Source organism: Talpa europaea (genome assembly GCF_964194135.1).
Source record: "Talpa europaea genome assembly, chromosome: 1".
In the NCBI taxonomy this organism is placed as follows: Eukaryota; Metazoa; Chordata; class Mammalia; order Eulipotyphla; family Talpidae; genus Talpa; species Talpa europaea.
The window spans coordinates 113,120,136-113,137,063 of NC_140073.1; the positions used below are offsets into that span (position 1 = coordinate 113,120,136).

The 16,928-nt window shown below is 34.0% G+C and overlaps 1 protein-coding gene across 1 annotated transcript in view; it reads left to right on the plus strand.

The window, feature by feature from the left end:
* The window catches only part of MTX2 (metaxin 2), a gene marked incomplete at both ends in the record, with an annotated part of 61,819 nt that overhangs the window by 22,741 nt on the left and 22,150 nt on the right, over positions 1–16,928 (plus strand). The window contains 2 exons of the mRNA XM_084242550.1: positions 5,478–5,525; positions 6,449–6,495. Of these exons, the coding sequence (XP_084098676.1) occupies positions 5,478–5,525; positions 6,449–6,495 (95 nt within the window). The remainder of the gene's footprint in view (positions 1–5,477; positions 5,526–6,448; positions 6,496–16,928) is intronic.

Below are 16,928 nucleotides of genomic sequence, written 5' to 3' on the forward strand. Positions count from 1 at the left end.
GATAGGTACTCAAGATTGGAATTGCTAGGTCATTAAGATTTCCGTTTTTAGGGCCTCCCCGGTGGCGAAGTGGTTGAGCGCTGGGTTGTGAAGCTTCCCGCAGCCTCTGCAGTGCTAGTTCAATCCCCGGCTGCTCCCTGGCCACCAGAGGAGGGTCCCACATGGTGCGCAGACCTCTCCTGCCGCCCTGCTGCTCCCCTCAGCAGTGTATTTCGGTCCTTCTGCCTGCTTTGCTCCCTGCTCTGGCTCTGGTGAATTTTCTCACCCTCCCGCACTTCTGACTTCACTCAGTGCTTGTATAAATAAATAAAAATCAATCAATCAATCAATCTTTAAAAAAAAATTCCATTTTTAGTTTTTTAAAGTAAATATAAATTGCTTTCCAAAATGGCTACACCAATTTTGATTCCCACCAACAATGTGATAGAGTATCTCTTTTCTTTACATTCTGTATAGCACATGTTGTTGGGGGTCTTTTTAATATGTTTCATTCTCATGGGTATGAGATGATTTCTCATTGTGGTTTTAACTTTCATCTTCTTTATTAAAAGCAGTGATGAACATTTTTCCATGTATCTGTTGGCCTTATGGATATCCTCTTTGGTGAATTATCTGTTCAGATCTCCTACTCATTTATTAATTATGTTTTAAAAAATTGAATAAATTTTTTGTATATCTTGGTTATTAACCCCTTATCAGTTGTGTAATGTGTGAATATTGTCTCCCATTGAGTAGGCTATCTTTTTAATTTACTTATATTTTCTTTTGCTGTATAAAAGCTTTGTAACTTGAGGTAATCCCAATTGTTAATTTTGCTTTTATTTCCCTTGCCATAGAGATAAAGTCTCCCAAAACATCTTTGTCATTGATGTCATGGAACATATCATTACTGTTTTTGTCTATATATTTAATTATTGTAGGTCTTATATTTAAATCTTTAATCCAGTTTGAATTTTATGTATGGAGTTAGTGATTCAACTTTATACTTTTATTTATGATCATTTAATTTTCCCAGCACTATAGTTAATAGACTCTCCTTTTCTCGTTGTATGGTTGTGGCTCATTTTCGTGAGTTAAATATTTATGTATATGTGAATTAATGTCTGGGCTTTTGATTCTGTTACACTGAGCTGTGTGTCTATTTTTATTCCAATACTGTACTATTCAAATTACTGTCGCTTTACAGTATATTTAAAGATCCTGTACCATAACATGATGCCTTAATTTCTCTCCTTTGTTCTCAGGATTGCTTTAATTATTCAAGGTCTCTTTTGGTTCCATATAGATCTTAATTTTTTTCTATTTCTTTGAAGAATGTTTTTAGTATTTAGTAAGGATTGCATTAAATTTATAAATTGCTCTTGGCTGAATCATGATTTTGACTATATTGATTCATCCCATCCATGAGCATGGTATGTTTTTCCGTATGCTTTTGTCATAATCTGTATCCTTTAATGACATTTTGTAATTTTCATTGTAAAAGTTCTTCTTGGTTAGGTTAATTCCTGGTTATTTGGTTCTTCTTGATATGATAATGAGTGGAATTATCTTCCTAATTTCTTTTCCTTTACTTTTTATATAAAAATGCAACTGATTTTTATTATTTATTGTTTTTGACCTGCTACTTTGCTGTATTCATTTAATTTGTGGAGTCTTCGGGGTTTCTCTATAGTTTCGTCTGCAAATAGTGATATTTAATTTCTTTTCCCACCTGTATTTCTTTTTTCTGCTGTTGTTGTTTGATTGCTCTAGTTAAGACTTATAATACTAAATAAAATAAGAGTGATGACAGTGGGCATCCTTGTCTTTTTCCTGGTCTTCAGGGGAAAGCTTGCAGTTTTCTACTATTATATTATATTGGTTGTAGGTTTGTGATATGTGGACCTTATTACATTGAGGTAGGTTCCTTCTATTCCCATCTTGTTTGGAGATTTTATCATAAACATGGGTACTGAATCTTATCAAATGCTTACTCTGGTAACTTGCATCTTGACAGGCGAACAATGTCCTCACTCAAAGTAACCTCCATTTTCTACTAAGCACCTCTTCAGAAACTTTTAGTCTCACCTTGTGAATTTATTCTAAGCCTGGCTCTTCCTTAGATAGGTTTAAAAAGATACTTTATATCAGGGAGTGCTTTTGGTGGTAGAAATTGAAAAATAGGATAGGTGAGTCATTGTATTTTACTCACTATTGAATTAGTAGTCTGTGGTCTACAACATTTTGGGTTGACTGCAGTAAAATTAGTAAGAGATGAAAATGTTTTGTTTTTGTTATAGAGAAAGTTTTCTTTTTAAATGCCTCATATATTTAAGGTCTATTGTCAGTACTATGATTTTAAATTCTTAATCTCCACCTCTTTTATGCATGGTCAGGATCAAGGGGAGGGTGTTGATTTGCCTGATCTTGGGAAAGAGGCGTGGGGAAGAAGTATTTCTGGATTTTTGTCTTGCACATAATAGGTATCCTTATAGAAAGACTTTAATATTACCTTAACCAGGAAATAGGTTTTGTACTTTTTAATGTTATGTTAATGTTCTGTGATTCCTGGACTTACTAAAATAGCAGGGTTATATAAATTTATATCAGCCTACTTGCATTCTCTCTCTCTCTCTTTTTAAAGATTTATTTATTTATTTATTTATTTATTTGCTTGCTTGCTTGCTCGCTTATTTATGTATGTATGTATGTATGTATGTATGTATGTATGTATGTATGTATGTATGTATACAAGCACTGGGTACAGTCAGAAGCGCTGGAGGGTGAGAGAAGTCACCAGAGCCAGAGCAGGGAGCAGAGCAGGCAGAAGGGCGAAGTACACTGCTGAGGGGAGCAGCGGGCGGCAGGATAGGTCTGCGCGCCATGTGGGACCCTCCTCCAGTGGCCGGGGAGCAGCCAGGGATCGAACTGGCGCTGCAGAGGCTGCAGGCAGCTTCGCAACCCAGCACTCAACTGCTGCACCACCGGGAAGGCCCGCATTCTCTTTTTTAATGATATGTTCTATATACAAAAGTAACATCGGTGTTTTTTGAGGAGTTACTGCTTGAGAATTTATTTTCAGTAATTCTGAGTTCAACATGTTTGTATCTTGGATCAAGGAAAAGTATCCCCACTTTATTTCCAGTTTAGAGTTCTGAATAATAGAACTTGGAGTATCTGTAGGCAACTTCTATATTCTTATTTGGGGTCAAGTAATATGTTGCAGAATTTCTTCTACTTTCATGTATGTCTTTTGTATTACATCTTGAAGGTGATCATAAAGTAACTTTTAACAGGAATTACCAAACACATAAATTGCTGCTTATATGAGAATTCTGTGGTAGAGTAGTGAAGTAGCTTTTGAGTTATCAAAACCACTTAAATTGTATTCCTCGTATATTTAATGTTAAGTACATGTTACTTCATTGTTTTGAAAATTTGTAATACGTATCTAGTGTATATACAAAAACAGATTACCAAAAGTTGAAATGACCAGAATATTTAATTAGAATACTTCATTACTTTAACATAGTTGATAATACTAATTCAGTAAAAGTTTAATTAGCCAAAAGGTTTTGGGAATAGGATTTAATCATATACCCCTTTTCTTTCTACACACAACTAATGAACACCAAGTATATGTGAAACAGTACAGTGTGGGCTACATGGATGCATAAGGTACATTTGTGCCTTCAAGGAACTTAGCTTCAGTATCTTTGGAATTTCTGTGAATTTCATTCCTGTATTTTATTCTTTAATAAGAATAATATAATGCATATAGTTGAATCTTTGATGATGGAGGATCTTCTAATAAATGAACCTTATATAGCTAAAAAGGTGTAGCTGTGCTGATGATACAGTTTATCCTGAGAGGTTATTTTTGACTAATTTGCTGTTGTTAGCTTTTGTTGTTTCCCTGACTTTTCTTTTTAAAATTGTGTTACATGGGTTAATTGGATTCTTTTTGAAATTTTACTTTGTTGAAAAGTTTATAGTAGCATATAATACATATTTAGTTTTACTGCCTTTTTGATATGTGAATTGAAATTCAGTAACCTTTATGTATAAAATTGTGGGTAACAGCATACAATGCTATGCATGGTCCATGATGATTTCTTGCTATTACCTGTAAGTTTGAGTTTAGTTTTGTAGTCCAAAGGTAGCATTTGTAATTTATAGTAATACTGCTGTGCTTTTCTTTTCATTCTAAAAGGTTATTAAAAGCAAATTAGGGGTCTCTCCCTCACTGTGGGGCCTGTTTTAGTGTATCTTTAATGATCAGTGTTAAGGATTACAGTGCTTCACATACATAACTTTTTTAAATTAGCTATTATTTTTAAAAATTTTGCTGCTATGTCATAGAGACTGATTTAAAGAGTAAAAAAAGAAGAATTATCAAGTTTTCACCTAATTTGTTTTTTTTCTGAGAGAAATTGTAGTTAATGTATTGGAATTGCTGATTCTGATATTTTATGGCTTTTACAAAGTATTTAACTAATTATATCCCTGTCAGTGGAGACATTGTTTCTTAAGTGCAGTTGATTAGACAAAATTCAAATTAGTGCACTAACAGGTTGTTGATATTCTCTTTGTAGCTAGATGAAACCTCAAAAGTCAGGCTCAAGCTTTCAGGCCTAAAAGTAGCTTTACCAGCTTTAGGTTAGTCCCCATTGTTTTTGTGAGGTGGTGGGGTCAAGGCAAGGCAATGATCTAAAAGTACAACAGGATTCCTCTGTATGTTTAAATGCTACCGGTTTATAAGGAAAAATGCACAGCCCAATGCAGATATATTTGATTCTTTTATATAGTGTTGCCTATTTGAAAATTTAGTTTGTTAAAAATGTATGTGAAATATTATAAAGTTTCACTATTTTGGGGGCTTCCCTGGTGGCGCAAGGGGTTAAGTCTCAGCACTGTGAAGCTCTGTGCAGCCACTGCAGCACAAGTTTATCCCTAGCCAGGGAGCTAACCTACTATGGAGCAGCAGATTTCTCATATCTTGCCCACTGCTTCCCACTCTATCTCTGGTGAATCCTTTTGCCCCACCCCCACCCCCACCTCTGGCTCATATCCCAGCTCTTGTATGCATAAATAAATAAAATAAAAAAATAAAGTTTCACTATTTTTTTGGTACTGAGTTGAAGTTCTGTATCTTTCTATATGTATTATTAATACTTTGGTTATGTATGTGTTTGAAGGAGACCAAGGAAAATTAGCATATAGGCTGTTTTGTTTCTTAAATTCTCACTTTTGATTGGGCAGTGTGTCTTCTACATTCTTATAAAAAACTACAACCACCAAACAATGAACCACATATGCTTTTAAAACAATTCTCTTATACAGGTTACTATATAATTTCAGACAGTGTTATTAGTTGCCATATTTAAGGCAATCTTGGCAATTTTAAATGCTCTAGGCAAGTATTGATGCTTATTAATTTAGTCGGTTAATGATGTTTTTGCCCCGTGTGCCTAATTATCACTGCCCTGTTTCCACAGCTGCAGAACCTTGGCCTGAAAATGCTACGTTATATCAACAACTGAAAGGTAGGTACTTGTTCACAATTAAAAATGATTTTTATATCAAAATATATTTATATTAAAACATCCCCTGAATAATATAATTTATTGCAAAGAGAACATAAAACATAGAGAAGAGATCCCCTTGTATAGTTTGTCTAGGAGATTTTACCTAAACTTTTATCTGCTAGTGTAAACCAACTATTCATGGCCCATAAGGTCCTTAGTTTATTATTGACTCATTATATTGGCTGCTGTAGGCAGTATAAAATGATGTGGTTGCAGGAGCAGTTGGCAGATTTACTGTATGAATAGCTGACACAGCAGATTTTTGAAGTCCTGTGGTAAAGTGGGCTCTCAGTAAAAAGGAACTGTTAAAATGTATAGGCTAGGATGGTTCAGGCTCCCTTTAGCAGCTCTTCATATATCATCAGATCACATTATGGACCCCATTTGGGGCTCAGCAGCCTGCTACAGTTGTCAGAAGACTGCAAAGTAATGAAGACTAATAGGCAGCAGCCCCAGTCTTCTAAGCATGGAATTTTTATTGCAGCGAACTTGTCATCTTTCTTTTGTGTGACAGACCTAGACACACTGTGCAATATTAACTGCAAGCTGTTTTTATATGATTTTGAATGCTTTTGCTTTTAACTAGAGAGGTTTGAACAGATACTATTTTACTTAATTTTAATGAAGAGGGTTATTTCTTGAAAACTTGAAAAATGGATGTTTTTAATGAGTGAGTGTAATTGCTTATTACTGACAAAATGCAATAATTGATCTTTCCCTACTATGATAATGTAATCAAAATTATAATACCACAATAGTATTGATCTAGAATTTTCATAACTATGTTAGTGAAAGGTTATACTTAAAGTTTTTTAGCTAAAAATATAACTAGTAATATGACAATATACTTTTGATGCATACCTTTCATTGTATTTCTACAGGGGAGCAAATTTTGCTTTCTGACAATGCAGCTTCTCTTGCTGTGCAGGTAAATGTGTAAATGTATTTATTTTCACTTTGAGTTACAATTGTTTTTTTCCTCTCAAACAGTGTGATATTGTATGTTTAGAATTTATCTGTGTGATGTACTGTATCGATGTGATATCTTCTCTTTGGAATGCAATTTATTGTGTAATATTCAATTAATTATTGTCAGTATATAAAATAAACCCTTTTTATAAATAAACCCCTTAAATAAACCCCTAGATGTTTCTGTTTCTTAGTAGGTATTCTTCTGGCTAGATAGGATGGTATGTTTATTTGGAATGATCAGTTCTGTTATGGACACAGAATTCTTTTCTAACTTATTTGAAAAGATTTACTCACTTCAAACATTTAAGCATCACTGTCTCATTGTACTCATTCTAGCCTTTCTCCATTGGTTATCTTGAAGTGGACATTTTCTTTTCTTAACCACGCCTTTTATATTTATTGATTACATTAACATTAACTACCCCCAAAGCATTTATTGAATGCAACAGTTCTTCAGGTTGTATAATCCAAAAAAGATTAGTCACCCTACGAACTTTAAACTGTACAATATATTGGAAAATAGGATACTGGGGGCTTGTGCTTTAAAAAAGAGAGAATGTTTACGTCGATTATAGAATCTTAATTCACATTTTACATATTTACCTGCTATTTACTTAATAGTTATATGGTTTGAGTCACAAAAAGTATTTTATTAAGGAATACCTAAAAGATAGCTTTAAAGAGAATTCTAAGACATGACATTTATTGGAAATAAAACTGTGAACTTAAGGACAGAAATAAAGGAACCAAGAGCTTTTATCGTGTTCTGGGAATGATGGGAAGTGCTTCATTTGATGATCTCATTATATTTTTTTAATTTAACTTGTTATTCTTTGGGCTTAATCATTATATCTGATGCAAAATATGTCATTCAGTACATTTTCATTTTATTTAAGGCAGGACAGGAAGGAAAGGTGGGAAGAAATGTACAATATTTTGTAAAAGTATTTTTAAGTTTCTTTTTTAATTTTTAATTTTTATTTATTTATTTTAAGAAAGGATTTATTTATTTATTTATACAAGCACTGGGTACAGTCAGAAGCGCGGGAGGGCGAGAGAATTCACCAGAGCCAGAGTGGGGAGCAGAGCAGGCAGAAGGACCTAAGTACACTGCTGAGGGGAGCAGCGGGCGGCAGGAGAGGTCTGCGTGCCCTGCGGAACCCTCCTCCAGTGGCCGGGGAGCAGCCGGGGATCAAGCTGGCGCAGCAGAGGCTACGGGCAGCTTCGCAACCCAGCACTCAACGGCTGTGCCACTGGGGAGGCCCTATTTTTAAGTTTCTTTTAAAAGATTCATTTTATAGCCTTTTATCAAGAATATAAATTATGCGTATTTTAGTTAACTTTGGCACTAGTAGTCTAACCAAGTGTACTTTCTTTTTTATGTTAATTTTTGAGAAGCAGAAATTGTCAATTGGCTATATACTTAAGGACTTTATATTGCTATTTGTTAAATTTTTTTGTGAGGCAGATGTGATTTAAGTTTAGCTTCCAAATACTAATAACTTAGTGTCTGCATATAGATGATACTTAGTAAATGTTAAATGAAGATTTCTAAGTGTGATGAAAGTAGCTTTATCTATAACTAATAGCACAAGTAAATTATTTGTGGTGTGTAAAATGGTATTTTCAGTGTTTATACCTTTGAAAAGATAGCTTCCGGGCACAGTGAATATTTTAGATCATAACTATTTTAATTGCCATTTTTGGGTTATGAAAGCTGTAAACGTATCTCCAGAAGAGATTCTAGTGCACACAGAGAGATAAAAACACACCCAGGCTATTCTGAACATGGTTTCAAGTTTAATAATGTCCCTGCTGAAATTACCTGGGGGCCCCTTATAAGGCCCCTAAAACTTAAGAATGGTAATTTGGGAAGTACTAAAGTAATTTTCACTAAATTGGAAGGTATTTTGGGTAGCAGTAGACCAGTGGTTCTTAACTGTGGGACATTTCTGCCCCACAGAAGACGTTTGACAGTGTCCAGACAGTTTAGGTTTTCTCATTTTTGGGGAGGTTGCTATTGACATCTGTGGGGTAGATTAAACATCTTACAATGCATAGCACAGTAAACATTAAACATTAAACATCTTACAATGCATAGGACAGTCCTTCCACAACAGAGAATTACCCAGCTCCAAATGTAAATGGTGTTCATGTTGAGAAACCCTGCAATAGATGGTTTAACTAGCTTTTAATACCAAAATAATGGCATATTACTTGTTAAACAATGTTAAAATTGTTTAAAATAGTCTGGGGTAGAAATCTTAACAAATGTTTTATTTGCTAAGCAACTCTTTTTTTTTTTCCCAACGGTACTTACTAATTTGCTTACTCACCATGGCTTCTCAAATCATAGTTGCACTTAAAAATAAAACCAGAAAAAAGGATCTTAAAATGTAGAATTTTGCTCACTATTTCAATTTTTTTGTTATCCTACATATGTCACTTAGATGATAAATTAACCAGCATTTATTAAAAATTCTTGGATTTCTTCAATATTCTTTGGCTTGACAGCTGATAGTAGCCATGACTATAAATGTGACTTTTCCAGATTATCTGATATAAACTTTATAGAGTAATATTCTTCTATATAGTGAACCAGTATCCATTTAGAAGACTCAGTTAAATGTATAAAATTGATTAAAACAATGTGATAGGTATCCATAAACTGGATATTTTCTAGAGGATACCAGAACCCTAAACCCAGATATTTCAACTGTCTGTTAGTTTAGCCATCATGAAATTTAAATTTTACTTAACATATAGATTTGATATTTATTATATTTCTGGAACTAAGTGGTTAGATCTTTTTTGATTAAAGAAACCTTTATGATTTCAGTTTAAATTAAATTTTCTTCTCAAAGCTGTTATTTCCTTTAGATTTGCTTTCCTTCCCTCATCCACTACGTAGTGGTATGACCTGAATCATTTGCCTGATCACAAGTAAGATTGTATATTGACTATAGTCAAGTGTTAGTGTAGTGTAATATGTCCTCTATTTCTGTGTGTGTGTGTGTATACATGGGCGGGGCAGGGAGGGAGAGAGAGAGAATATAGATGTATCACTTGGAAGGACTTAAGCTTATATTGATTGGGAAAAGAACTTTTATAATAATTCTGATCTACCCGCTCATCCCACAGTTAAACCAGCTGTCCAGTAGGTATCTGGTCACATATGTGGTTAAAATTTTCTAGATGCAGCAGACCTCTCTTGTCTTGCCCACTGCTTCTCTTAGCAGTATATTTTAGTAATCTGCCTGTTCTCAGAAAAATTTCTGGTAGCTCCATTTAAAAAAGTAAAATGAAACAGGTGAAATTTATTTGATAATACATTTTATTTAACCAAATGTATCTACATATTATTTTAACATATCAGTACAAAATTTAAATGGGTTACTTTAGTTTTTTATATTTAGTCAAAAATCTGATGTTTTATACTTATGGCACATCTCAATTTGTGAGTCACATTTAAGTGCTCAATAGCTCGATGTAGTTGGTGTTTCTTGTATTGGACAGCACATGTCTAGAAGAACTCCACAATTCTCTGAGAAGTTTTATTTGATTTTCTCTAAGAATCTTGTCTTTACTGACTCAGTATATGCTGTTTTTCATAGCAGATTTCACAAATGAAATGGGCAGTTGGTTTTGGTTCCAAATTCAGCATACCATAAAGAGTAATTTTTTGTTGCAAGTTTCCTCATCTGTAAAATGGGGATATAATAGAAACTGTTCTTTTGGGTATTGTGAGGATTGAATATATTAACTTATGTAAAACATTTAGAAAAGTCCCTGTCATATTGTAACTATACAATGAATTTGATAGTTATTTCCTTCTCTCCTGATTATTTGTCATAAGCATGCCTAATAAATGTCAGCAGGAAGTATAGATGCTTGAAGCTTTTTGATGCCTGAACTAATTAAATATTTTTTAGATGTTTTTGAATTTGCATGAACATTAATTATATTTTAAAATTATTTTTTCATTCTATACCTAAGGAAATGTTAAGCAAATGCTTTATTTATTTATTTTTTTAAAGATTTATTTATGTATGCATACAAGAGCTGGGGTACATGCCAGAGGTGTGAGGAGGTGAGGGGATTCACCAGAGACACAGTGGGAAACAGAACAGGCAGATTGACGGAAGTAAGTTGCTGAGAGGAAGAGCGGGCGAGTAGGAGAGGTCAGCTGTGCCATGTGGATAGCTCCTTAGCCAGCTGGGGAATCGAATTCGTGCCGCAGTGGCTTTGGACAGCTTCATAGGTTGTGTCTTAACCTCTTGCACCACCAGGGAGACACGTGAATGCTTTAAATCAAACAAAATATTACTTTAATAATACCGAGTAAGACTTGTTTTAAAAGTATTTATTGAGTACTTTACTTTTTTTTAATTTTCTTTTTTTAATTTAAATTTTATTTTTTATATTCCCCATACAATTACAACCCCCTTATTTTGACCCCAAGCCCTCATTTCCCCGCCCCCTGCCCTCCATAGAGTATCTCTGGTTCATAGTTGTTTGTTGATTTTGATATTTTCTTTCTTATAGTTATTCTTTTTCCTGGTCCCTTATTTAAGTTTTCTAGATTCCAGCTGTGAATGAGACCATCCGGTATTTTTCTTTTTCTTTTTCTTTTTCTTTCTGGCTTATTTCATTGAGCATGATCCCTTCCAGCGCCATCCATGTTGCTGCAAATTGCATGTGTTTATCTTTTTTGAATGCTGAGTAATATTCCATGGTGTATATGTACCACATCTTCTTGATCCAGTCATCTATTTTGGAGCATTTGGGTTGTTTCCAAAGCTTAGCTATTGTAAACAGTGCTGCTATAAACATAGGGGTGCAGGTGCTCTTTGGAATTGATGTTTCTGTGTCCTTTGGGTAAATACCTAGGAGTGGAATTGCTGGATCATATGGAAGCTCTATGTTTAGGAGGTCAAGAAATTATTGAGTACTTTTCTTAATAAGGGTCTCTACTGACAACTTTTACGTGAAAAATATCCTTCAGTCTTTGTCATAATTCTAGTGTAGGGCACTATTATTAATCTCATTACATAGACGTAGAATCTAAAGCTCAGAAAAGCTCTTCTCTGGTCATAGTACTCAAAAATTGTGGCGGTAGGGCCTTCCCGGTGGCGCAGCGGTTGAGCACTGGGTTGCGAAGCTACCCGCAGCCTCTGCAGCGCTGGTTGGATCCCCGGCTGCTCCCTGGCCACCGAATGAGGGTCCCACATGGCGCGCAGACCTCTCCTGCCGCCCGCTGCTCCCCTCAGCAGTGTACCTTGGTCCTGCTGCCTGTTCTGCTCCCTGCTCTGGCTCTGGTGAATTCTCTCACCCTCCCGTGCTTCTGACTGTACCCAGTTCCTGTATAAATAAATAAATAAATAAATAAATAAATAAATAAATAAATAAATAAATAAATCTTAAAAAAAAATTTGTGGTGGTAAACAGAAAACAATAGGATTGATTGAGAACCTTCTTGTGTTCATCACTGTGCTGAGCACTTAATTCTCACTAAGTTACTTAATACTACTGTATATGGTAGGTGCTATTACAATCCTCAATCAGATAACGTTAGTAAAAACAGTAATAATAGGGACTCCCCTGGTGGCGCAGTGGTTGAGCGCTGGGCTGTGAAGCTGCCCATGCCTCTGCAGCCCCAGTTCGATCCCCAGCCACGGGTGAGGGTCCCACATGGTGCGCAGACTTCTCCTGCCGCTCCCGCTGCTCCCCTCAGCAGTGTGTTTCCTCGGTCTGCCTGTTCTGTTTCCCGCTCTGGCTCTGGTGAATTCTCTCACCCTCCCATGCTTCTGACTGTACCCACTGCTTATATAAATAAATAAATAAATCTTAAAAAAAACCAAAACAGTAATAATAATAATTGTAGCTAAAATTTACACAGCACTGAATTAGTGTACCAGACTTTGTTATAAATATTGAATTTCATAGGTAGTCCTCATGCACATCAACATTATGAGGTGTAGGTAGTATTATCCCCATTTTACAGATTAGGAAGTTGCAGCAGAGAGGTTAAACAGTTGACCTCTAAGAAGAGCAGGTTGCCCAAAATTATATAAATAGTTCTTAGCAGGACTGAAAGGCAAACCCAGGGGAGTCTGAGTAGAGAATCTAAATTCATAACATTTTGCTGTTCGTCAGTACAGTTCAGTGATATATTTTTAGATTTTTATCCAGAAATAGTGGAAATTTAATTCAAAATTCATTTCTCATGTTTTCTATCAAGTTATGTCTAAAATACAAGTTACGTTAAAGTGTGAAAGATATACTTGTTTCAGTTTGTGAGTCAACTGTGTGATTATGAGTGTGATAATGGTAGTTTTAGCTTTATGTTGTGTTACTGTGAACCACAAGTTAGGTAATAAATGGAAAATTCTTTTGAAAAAAGTAAAAGCAATAGAAATACAAGGTGGTCTTGTTACCTTCTCTTAAGTTTGAGAAAGGGTTTTTGTAGTATTTGACACCAATTTAAAAGAAATCTGTTTTTCCTTTTTTATATGGCTTAATCTAAATGTTGCAAACACTTGAATTTAATTTTAGAGAATGCCTCAAACTGTTGAATATTAAATACTGCATGAGGACCTCCCTGGTGGTGCAGGGGTTAAAGTCTCAGCACTGTCTATCTGTTGCCAGCCACTGCAGCATAAGTTAGATCCCTGGCTAGGGAGCTGACCCACATGGGGCGGCAGACCTCTCTGGTGTCGCCCTGCTTGCTCCCCTCAGCAGTGTGTTTCAGTAGATCTGCCTGTTCTGCTCCGCACTCTGTCTCTGGTGAATACTCTCACCCCCCACACCTCTAGCCTGCACCCAGTTCTTGTAGGCATAAATAAATAATGTGAATCTTAAAAAATTAAGTGCTGCATGAAAGAGAAATCTTACCTTTTACTTTTTACTTTAAGAATAATATTTAAGTTCAGGGTAAGAGAAATATCTTTTTTCTGTTTAGTGTTCTCAGTTCTTCCTACACTTTATGAATAAATACTTATATCTCTAAAAGTAAATGGGAAGAGAACAAGAAAAAAAGACCATTTTCTTTGTTGAATATGTTGTATCATTGAAAAAAAATCAGCATTTTTATAGGTCCCATTAATCCTGGGTCATGAACAAGAACATGTCAAATCTGCTGATAGTTAACCCTTTCTTTTTCCTATTAGCAAATGATGCTTTTCAAGTGAATCTATTAACTAGCAGTTAGATAGTAATGTTCTAGTGATAGGAGAAGAGCAGGAAGAGTATCTCCCTCCTTTGGGATTGCAGGTCAGTTGCACCAGCGAAACAACTGTGATGATGAAAGTAGCCCCTGTAAACTAGTTCTGTCATTCAGGAGGCCACAGTCAACAGCTTACATCAGTATTTTAGGGGAAATGATTTTGAATTTTCAGTTTGGTTGGATATAATTTTGTTTTAAACAAGTTGTTCATAGTTATACACAATATTTTAAGTGTCAGTTTAAACCTGGTACAAATTCAAGTAGGATGACTTCAGGGGATATATCCTAACAGAGAATTGATAAAATACTATTTTGTGAAGGGCATTTAAAATATTGATATAAATTCCTTAAAGTGTCATAGGTATATAATTATAGCTTTTAGAATTTCTTCATCATGCCCACTTTTATCACCCTCTGCAAAATGAGACATAGGTAAAGGAGTAGAGTAAGGAAAAGAAAGCTAAGAGGTAGAGAGAATTTATTGAACATTTATTACTTAAGGGGGTTGTAAAATTCTTCTGGTATTCTAAAATGAGCAAAATAGAGGCTACAGATGTTTCCTTGTTATTACTGAATTTAAATTCTTTGGATTGAATGTCTTTTATTAAATCACCTTTTATATACCAGAATTATTAAAGCACTTTGGTGATTTTTGCTCCTAACTCCTGGAATGATGTAAATATATAAAATGTGATCTTTAGAAAAGGTAACCATGAACTTAAATTGCAAACAGAATTAGCAGATTAAAAAATTGTTTGAATTCTTCAACACATTAATGGTATAGTATATATAAAACATTTAAATTGGTCTTAGAGGATTTGTGAAAATAAAGTACATTCAGAATAGAAGTAAGTGGCTGTTAGAGTTGTCATTTTTAGTAATTAGTGAAATAATGTAAAATGGTTTCACAGAGTAAAGGTTTTGTAATATAAATATCAATTTAACTTAGCAAAAATTCACATTCCTGTAGTTCTGAGAAATTGTGAGTTATAATTTCAACTATATACTTTACTGTTTAAAAAGTAAATAGCAAGCAGGATTTTAAAATTGTTGCTGTTAAACAGTACAATAAAGACATAGCGATAAGATGAAAAATGAGTCTATTTTTTAAACAAAAAAAGTCTAGAATTCTTCATTATTAGATATACAGTATCAACATAATTGATCTAACAACATTATATTTAAACTGAAAATATGCTTAAATTTGAGGCCAAACACTATCGTGTGAGTGAAACATCTTTCATATAGTTCTAAGATGGAATTACCCTTGAATGAACAGCATCTTCATTTATCTTCCAACCTTTTCTGTGCTTTTAGTGAGTCTACTCTTTCAACATTCTACAGGAATTACATTATACCATTATACCAGAGTACTTCTGCAGTGTGAAATAGATTGATTTGGAAAATGAACCTGGCTTTGCTATAAATTACATTTCCAGGTACAAAGGAATTTGTTATTTTGTTTAAAATAGTCACAAATATAATTAAGGTCTTAATTTATGTTAAACCACAAATATGGGTATTACTTTAACTGGATTAGGAACTTAATCTGTCACTTCAAGAATGATACCTAACACTTTTCATTTGTAACCTTAGATACATTATTTCAATTACAGGGTCTGCAGCTGTTTGATATAAAAAATGAATTATTTTGTAGATAGATTTGTTCATGGTTTTTAATTTTACAACATGCCTCTTCAGTAAGGTAGAAAATAACTTCAGTTGTCACAGATTTTCCTTTGTGTCCTGGTAGAACAAGATATGAATTAAAATTCTCAGAACCATTTTTATTTTGTCTCCTGAAAGTGGCATTGGATGCTTTAGAATTTTAGTATATGTGCTGCCGAAGCAAACACAACATTGGATGCTTTAGAATAGTCTTTAGTGAATTCTTACAAAAATACTTCAAATTTAATTACAAAATGAATGCAAGCTTTTTTCTAAAGAAGAAACCTGAGATCTACTGTTGAAGGATAACTTTATCTGGTTGGACTGAAAATGTGTTCCCTGCCTAGATACTGGATACCTTTTGTTAATGTGATTTATATACATTTAGAAACTGTTTATAATCCCTTAAATTCTACAGAATTAATCATTGTAAAACACCTAATCTTTTAAAAATTTATTAAGGTCAATTCTTTAAATTTTGAATTGTTTTTATGTTTTTATTGGTAAGCAGTGTTTTTATTAAGTGCAATTAAAGAGTATTATGTATTTCATTTAAACAAATGTTCATTTTCATTTTGGAATAAAGATGAGGAAAGAAGGTGTAAATGGGTAAATAATTAAATAATGAGTTATTAAAATGCAATGAATACATTTCTATCTCCACCATCTGCTATTTAGTTTATCCTAAGAATTTTGAATTTGGTGGATTTTTTCCCCTCACTTAGGATTTTTTTTTTATATATAGATAACAAAACATTATGGGAACTAAAAAAAAAATGTAGTTTCTTTACTCTCATAGTATTAAGTGTCAGCTACATAACTGGTATTGGATTGGGTTCTTGGGTTACAATAATTATTCTTTCTGTGCCTTTGACTATATTATCTCTTTTGCTTAATTTTGACCCTACAACTTAATTTTGTATATATTTAATTCTAACAAGGGGAAGCTTGAGTTTTTTCCTATTGTGGTTTTTTGTAGTTGTTGTTGTTGCTTTCTTTCTGCACTTGATTTTCCCCTGTAGTTACCAGATATTGATGTAACTAAAATTGAGTCAAATATTTCAACAGTAGTTTTCAAGGTCAGAGTTATGTTCAAGAAGTTCCTGTTCTTTGATGTGATATTTCTTCATTTGTGCTTTCAATAGCATTTCATGTTTTTGGTAACTTTTTTTTTGTTTAAAACTTTTTTATGCTTACTGAATTGTAGTTTCTGAATAACTAACTTTATTTTTTTATTTATTTTTATTTATTTATTTTAAAAATTTTAATTATTATTATTTTTGTGGGACCCTCGCCGGCGGCCGGGGAACGAACCGGCACTGCAGAGGCTGCGGGCAGCCTCTCAGCCCAGCGTTCAACCACTGCACCAACAGGGGAGGCCCTAACTAACTTTTAAAAGTTGAATTCCTGTTACTGTTTTTGAAAATACTATCTGCTTGTTTTTTTTAACTTTATTAATTTTTAAAAATACCAATAAATTTAGTAGGAGTTACATC